The 7,507-nt window shown below is 36.0% G+C and overlaps 1 protein-coding gene across 1 annotated transcript; it reads left to right on the top strand.

Annotated features, from left to right (window-relative positions):
* The first annotated feature begins 820 nt into the window (after positions 1 to 820).
* Positions 821 to 2,279, top strand: LOC117340278 (cell adhesion molecule 4-like). Its single transcript, XM_033902042.1, has 2 exons — positions 821 to 1,108; positions 1,819 to 2,279. The coding sequence occupies exons 1-2, from the start codon at positions 1,003 to 1,005 to the stop codon at positions 2,082 to 2,084; spliced, it is 372 nt and encodes a 123-aa protein (XP_033757933.1). The 5' UTR covers positions 821 to 1,002; the 3' UTR covers positions 2,085 to 2,279.
* The last annotated feature ends 5,228 nt before the right edge of the window (positions 2,280 to 7,507 follow it).

Raw genomic sequence — 7,507 nt, forward strand, 5'->3', positions numbered from 1 at the left:
AACCAAGGGCCAAAGTTGAGGAAGTGCGTGTCAAAGGGGACATTGGGAACCTGCTAGAAAGAGAAGGTTATAATATCCCAAATTTAGTCCCCTCTTCCGAGCATTTATCAGTTTACAGCAAACATTTATTTTTTCTTGGTTAAACTTTCGTTAGGTGTATGACGTCACCAACATTTAATATAGATATTTCTTTTATCATTATTATAATTATAGATAGAAAGCATTCGAAAACTCAAGTAAATTTTACAATATAAATATGTGTGTTAAGCATGTGTGTGACATCACCGCAAAACTGGATCGTCTTCCGTTATTTTCGTCAGAGTAGATGAGTATATTATCGTCGAAACTGTCAGAAAGTATTCAAACTTTGATTGAAGTTTAGTGTGGGGACTGAAGGGTCACTTTGTCAATCGTAACGTGTCGGCGTCGTTAACATTTTAAAGTTTTCCATTTAATGGCAAATTCTAGTAATTACCTGTTTTGCGGACTTCGTTCGCTAGCACTTACTACATCAATTTTTCTTTTCATATGTGAACTTTTCATGACGTTTTGCAGTTCCAGTTCAGTTCTTGTTTCAAATGTTGCTGGAGTTTTGCCACACACAATATTACATTCAATCATCATGTTTGGTGTGATTTGTAGTAATCTGTCATTTCAGATTTACCTTCCTGATTCACTTATCTTTTTTATTAATTCAGTTTCTTTTTCAGAATGTAACTAATCATTCTGGTATTTGTATTATTTGACTGTATGTAATAACTTGCGAGATTTTGAATGAAAAAGAAAACTTAAATAATATAAACATTCTTTTAAGATCCGCCTTCATCTGTATGGCTCTCAAGATCTGGTAATCAGACGTTTGTGAATGGTACAAATGTTGAAATATTTTGCCAAGCAAACGGCGGTAATCCGCTTGCTACACTGACTTGGCATTGTGACGGATTACAGTTTGAAGAATCGAATTGGACTCATCGTGATGTAGTAGTGTCCTCGTTGTCGTTTATGGTAGACGAAAAATTTGACAGGCGACAGTGTATTTGTACTGCTGAACATCAGGCCAGTCCAGAAGGACATTTTGGCAAAGTGGCCATCTTGTTTGATATTCTCTGTAAGTATACGGATATATGTCATACCAATATCTTATTTTAGTCGATTTGAGTTGTGACCGTACAAATGGCGAAATCAATTTCACAACTACGCTGAATTAAAACATTAATTTGTGTCTCTACAATCAGAAACCATAATTTAGTAGAATGCTTCCAGCACACAAAATTGCGGAAATATTTCCAATAAGATATTATCTCCTCTGAAATAGGATTACCACTAGTATATGTGCGGTTAAAGTATTATGAATGTTTTCCATTGTTAATTTGACTTTAACCATATTTATTATGTTAGGGAAGCTTACAGACCAATACTTAGTTCATCTAAATTTTGCCTGAAACGAAATCATAATAATTCACTCATTCTGGCTTTGAGTTTCTCGGAAATACAAGTTGTATCAACAGGCCCTTAATTGTAACTACACGACAGTTGTTTATGATACAATTTAATTATAATGTAGTTGAATGCGGTATATCACAATTCATGGTTACTGCAGTCGTAATTCTAACATAAAAGGAAAAACAGTTTTCTATTATTACACCGAAAGTCCCTCTAATGCCTGCAACAGACCATCGGTGAGTATTTGTACGTGGAAAGTTGTCAGATTTTAATATCTTTTTCCGGCATTTCTCTTTTCAAAAGCAGTAGCAATTAATTAATGCTAAGACTAATATGTCTCATTCTCCTTTAATGACCTTGACTGATTAATTACAGACAAACCAACCATCACACTGGATCAATCTGTAGCCACCATCCGTGAAGGTGAAAGTTTCAACAGAACGTGTTCTGCTCAAGGTAATCCCAAACCGATTATACACTGGTACCATGGCCGCAGACATTTAACGACAACTGAGAACTTACAGTTCAAGAATATTGACAGAACCAATGCGGGAGAATATGCATGTATTGCTTTGGCAATATCTCACGACATTTCACTGCAATCTACGAAATCTTTCAACATAGCAGTTCAGTGTGAGTAAAGCAATTTTATTTTATTCTGTCTGGATACAAGTATCTGTTTTATCTTCGTTATAAAGGTATACCGTTGAAACAGTTCCAAACTTTCAAAAGGACAATATATGAGATATGAGAGCGGCATTTTTCAATGTGTGCATGGTGGAAACATGACAGTAAACTGCATGGGTCAGCTTTGCTCATATTTGATTTTAGGTACACTACAACATATTGGGCATTAATATAATATACTGTGCATTTATTTGCCGTTACTCTTAATACAAATTAGTAAAATTAATGATTATGTGCCAAATCAGATTGTTTAACTTATCATCCATAGTTTTTAGGTCATCTGACCCCAATGGTGGGATTTAGCTTAAACTTGCCTGAAATGATCTTGAGATAGTCCTGACCAAGTGCTGTTATTTTTCAGGTCGTTCATAATTCCAAGATGGCCGCCATGGCAGCCATCTTGAAAAACACATTTAAAACTTCCTCAGTTCCACTGGTGTCATTGAGCTGGAAATTGGCGAGGGTGCAATCTAATTAAAATCTAGATGTTAAGGAAGGAGAGCCAACAAAGAGTTGTTATTTTTCGGCCTCCTAAAAACGTTGAAATAGCAGCCACGGCGGCTATTTTGTAATATGATTGCGCAATCATGGTTTTCCTGAACAACACCTTTTTAAAACTTCTCAAATTCCACTAGTGGGATTCAGCTCTAACTTACAAGAAATGATCCTGAAATGGTCCTGACCAAGTGTTGTTATTTTTCGTGTTGATTCAAATGCCGAGATGGCCACCATGACCACTATACTCGCTACAGAGAATGCATACTACAATAGTATAAGGGTCTTTAATTTGGAATCGGATGACCGTTGAGGCCCAAGGGCCTCTTTACTAAAATTGAAATAACCGTTTAATGAATTAGTTTTATTAACAATAGTATTGATCTTATACAGTCACTGTAAAAAATATAAAATCAAAAAAATTCTGATATCCATCTACCCAATGATCACTCTAGATAAATCGACGGCTTCTGATTATATTTCGACACATAATAGTATTTGAATATCATTAAAACGGATAATAATGTCATTGAACTCTCTTTACCGGACTCGCAGAAAACTTGGAACAGCATTTTATTTTTTCTGTATACAAAAAAAGTATATATCATAATGCAAAATACAGTCATTCGTAATCATATCATTATATTGTTAACTTAGGGAATATCATTAAATTACGATATTTTTATTGAAAACGCTTTTGAATATATGTTGAGCAAAATCATCTTAATGATTGAATACTCATTCGCTTTTTCGATTCGGCGGTCATCATAATTTCGATTTCATCATGAGTTCAGGAACGTCGCCCTTACGCCTCTGTAGTCCAATTCATCACTTTTTTCATTTCCCGCTTCGATATGTTGCCATACCAGCAAAAACTGATTGTCATTGTCAAGTGTATCTTTCAATTTCGGATATAAATACTCTGGATTAAGAGATGATACGAGAAAGAGCGGAAACATTTAAATTGTCAATGAATACTTTAACACAGACATTTTGCCATCGTGGGGCCCTCGACAGGAAACCTCGCTCGAAGTTTGTGATTGTAACAGAAATAATTATGTAAAGCGTTTTAATCAATAAGACAGTATCATCTAGTATGCCGGAAAGAAGTTCATGTGTTTGACTGACCGTATCTACCTTGTATGGTGAATTGGTAATTAAACATTCGCCTGGAGCCCAAAGCCACCGCTGCACACTATCCAGAACGAGGCCGACGCCGGTTTCCACAGGATAGATTTATTTATGTAAAGAAGAAACGAGACCTTGAATAGGGTCGGTTTATAGAAGAGACAAAGTCCGGATTAGGCAGAGTTAAACTACTATAGACACAGAATTAATTTTTGGGTCAAATTATTCAGGCGATTTAGAAAAAGATCCGGATTAGAGTACACTGTATGATAATATTCAAAATAACGGAAAACAGGTATTGATAGAAATAAATATTTATTTTTTTCTTTTTAAGATGGACCTGACGTCGATCTTGTTATCGTCAATACTACAGAAAATACAACAAATCTTCGCCTGTATTGTACAGCTAATGGAGTACCTCCTGAATACACGTACAGGTGGATACACAAGATTGGGTCTACAGTCATTAGAGACACATTTGACCATGTGTCTAATTCAGGGTCAGTAAGTACACTGACCATCCCCAGAGTGAGCTATCAGGACATGGGGACATATATATGTGAGGTGGAGAATGGCTACAATGGGAGAGATGGTCAGATTTTACAGAGGGCACAAGGATACATGTCTGTGCTGGGTAATGTCATTATAATGATTCTCTGAAAGACTTTACTCTTTACGTCATAAAACGGATAGATAACTCTTTTTTTCTTTTTCTTTTTTTTCAAAATACCACCAAACTCTTAATATCATGAAAATCTTAGGTGCATTCTTTCCTTACCTATGTATTTATTTGTCGGTCTGGTGACAGTAGTTTCATATTCAGTATAATTACATGGTCCATAAGAAGACTTCATCAGGACGAACTGGTATTGAACTAAATATTGGTATTCTAAAGTTCCGGCCTATCACAAGGAGACTTAACACGAACATACCGCAGCCTCCCAAAACACACATACGCACTCACCACACGCATGCATGTCGCACGCACGGGAGGCCGTCCTTAAATGACCTTAGCTGTTAAAAGGACGTTAATCAAAATAAACCAAACCAAACCAAACCAGTCTATTACTGATAATGACCTTATCTGTTGATAGGACGTTAAACGTTTTACAGAAATAATTTCAGTCACACCTTTCTATAAACGTCACTTCAGAGACGGACCAGAGAACGTGGCCTTTGGAAAGAGGTACCAGCAAAATTGACATTTAAAGCGAAATAGTCGGCTTTTCTTGATTTTTATTTTTTTATCTATTACAACCACTTCGACTTTATTGAATAAAATCATAAAAATGATGCGCAATTGTATATATGTGACATGTTCTTACCGACTTATCCTAACTTTTTAAACGTATGTTACTTTTTGACGTCTAGGTAGTCCTCGGGCTGTCGGAGCACAGGATCAATACGTCACAGAAAATGGCGCCCCCCTTGACATCAGTATAACCTATATCAGTTTTCCTGAGGCAGTCAACACAACTGTATTACGCAAAGAAGTCTCCACTGTACCTTCGCGTAGTGACCTTACCGTCTCCGTGTCACCCGTTTCCGTGCCAGCGACATTTTATAACAAGGACGTACATGTTGAAGGCTACATAGTTCAAATACACTTCAGCAAATTCGAGACGAAACACGCTGGACAATATCAGCTCTATGTGAGGAATCTTTATGAATACTGCTATAACTTCCGAATAGTCATAACAGGTTAGTTTTGCTTACATGTGTAGAGGTTGCAACAAATGTCCGCGTCCAATGTTTCTAGGGCTTTGAAATGGACGATATGATTTGAAAAACAATGATATTTGTATGAACAAAACAGTAGTTTTATACAATTTTGAATTTGTTTATATAGCTTTTAATTGCCTGGGCCCTGTTGTTCAAAAAATGATTAGCTTAATCACTTGATTAGTGAAAGTTTCATTGCTCGTTTTTTGCAAAACCTGCAAGTATATCATTTTTTTTAAATATGCCAGTTGGAAGAGAATTAAGAATTACAGAATTCCATAAAGTTTTGACAAGCTACTTCTACACATTATTATACCAGGTTTAAAAAATGTTGTTAAAATGTTATTAACTTAATCACCTTTTGAACAACTGGGCCCTTGTCCCCCATCTACATATTCATGCAAATCTACTTTTTTGGGATATTTTACTTTCGTTTTAACGGTTTTGATTTGGAATTACGGTTTTGTTATCATGCCAGTTTTGTTCAGTTGTTTGTATTGAATGTTGCACATTGATAAAACGCACTGCAACTTTAATTTTGTATCTCATAACGGCACGTTCCTGATGAATGAGAAAGAAAAAAAAGTATCGAAATCAAAGAAGACAGTGCAACGTACATGTCATTTGGATATCGAAAGTGTTTTGTGTAATAGCTCCATAGCAGGAAATATGTATTTAAGTTGATCCTTATAATGTAATATACTGTACAATCCCCTGGAAATCTAAGTTATTGTTTGATGAACTCTTTTTTTTCTAAGAAATCATCACGCCGCTGTGTCAACCAATCAACAGCGACGTTACAAACGGCGACGTCCGTTTTTTACGTCATGGGCTGATAACATAAGGTTAAAGCATGATTAAATGTTATGATTGTGTATGACATATCATTAAAATATTTGAAGATGTAATGGTCCTATAATGTTAAGTTTACAATCTACTTTATTGTTAGATGTAGCAAACACACCCGGGGGAGCTATCATTGGTGCAGTTGCTGCTTCATCTTCTGCGGTATTCATACTTGTTATTGTAGCAGTTTTCCGCGTTTGTCGAAAACGAAGACATCATCCTCGATCAAGTAAGTTGATGTCTTAATTCTTTCAAATATATTTGAGGTCAAACATAACCAAACACTTATAACCTTCAAATGCATTATCCCAAACGTTAAACAATGGTAGTTGCTGCTCCTGCTTAGCGCTCAGCAAATTAGGAGTGGGACGACTGGTTCGCCTGTTGTCAGTATAATGTGACCGGGTGGGGTGTGCTGCTGGGTGTCTTCGGCAGTGTGCTTCAGTGAGGTAGCACTCTAAATCGGCAAAAGATCCGGCCTATCACAAGGAGACTTAACACGAACATATCGCAGCCTCCCAAAACACGCATACACACTCATCACACGCATACATGTCGCACGCACGGGAGGCCGTCCTTAAATGACCTTAGCTGTTAATAGGACGTTAAACAAAATAAACCAAACCAAACCAAACCCAAACGTTTATGTTTTGTATTGAGGCAGAACAAAAGAAGTCTCCTAATACATTCGATTTTATTTTGATGGAATGTTTGATTTACAATATACATGTTTCTAGGGGACAATTGGTACTTCATATATAAATGTTGTCTAGAAATAAATGGTTTTGAAACGTGCACAGGACAGTCTTCCAGTCACCAGATACTTATGCTATAAGAACAATTTATTACCGGGGTGTACTTTCATTGATTTCAGAACCTGCGGAAGACAAGTAAGTATATAACAACTTTTCACGTACGATAAATGATTATGCACGAAGATTTATTTGTGCAGAAAATAGTTGATGAAATGAATGGTCAGTGTATTAATGCTGTTGGGCGTTATGGTTGCATTGTACGTAAAAAACACACTTAAAGAACATAGGATATTATCTTTAATAAGTGTTTAAACAAAGATCAGATTTACATGATTTTTATGCATTTCAATACCAATCAAACAATACATTTGAAGTATCGTTGTAAAGTATTTGTAAATAGTTTAGCCCGGGAAAACATTTTAAAATAACAA

Source organism: Pecten maximus, chromosome 13 (assembly GCF_902652985.1).
Source record: "Pecten maximus chromosome 13, xPecMax1.1, whole genome shotgun sequence".
Taxonomy (NCBI): Eukaryota; Metazoa; Mollusca; class Bivalvia; order Pectinida; family Pectinidae; genus Pecten; species Pecten maximus.

Coding starts and splice junctions, on each gene's coding strand:
- LOC117340278 (XM_033902042.1), top strand. CDS start 1,003: ATGGTAGACGAAAAATTTGACAGGCGACAGTGTATTTGTACTGCTGAA. Junction 1,109..1,818: donor CATCTTGTTTGATATTCTCT/GTAAGTATACGG, acceptor GATTAATTACAG/ACAAACCAACCATCACACTG.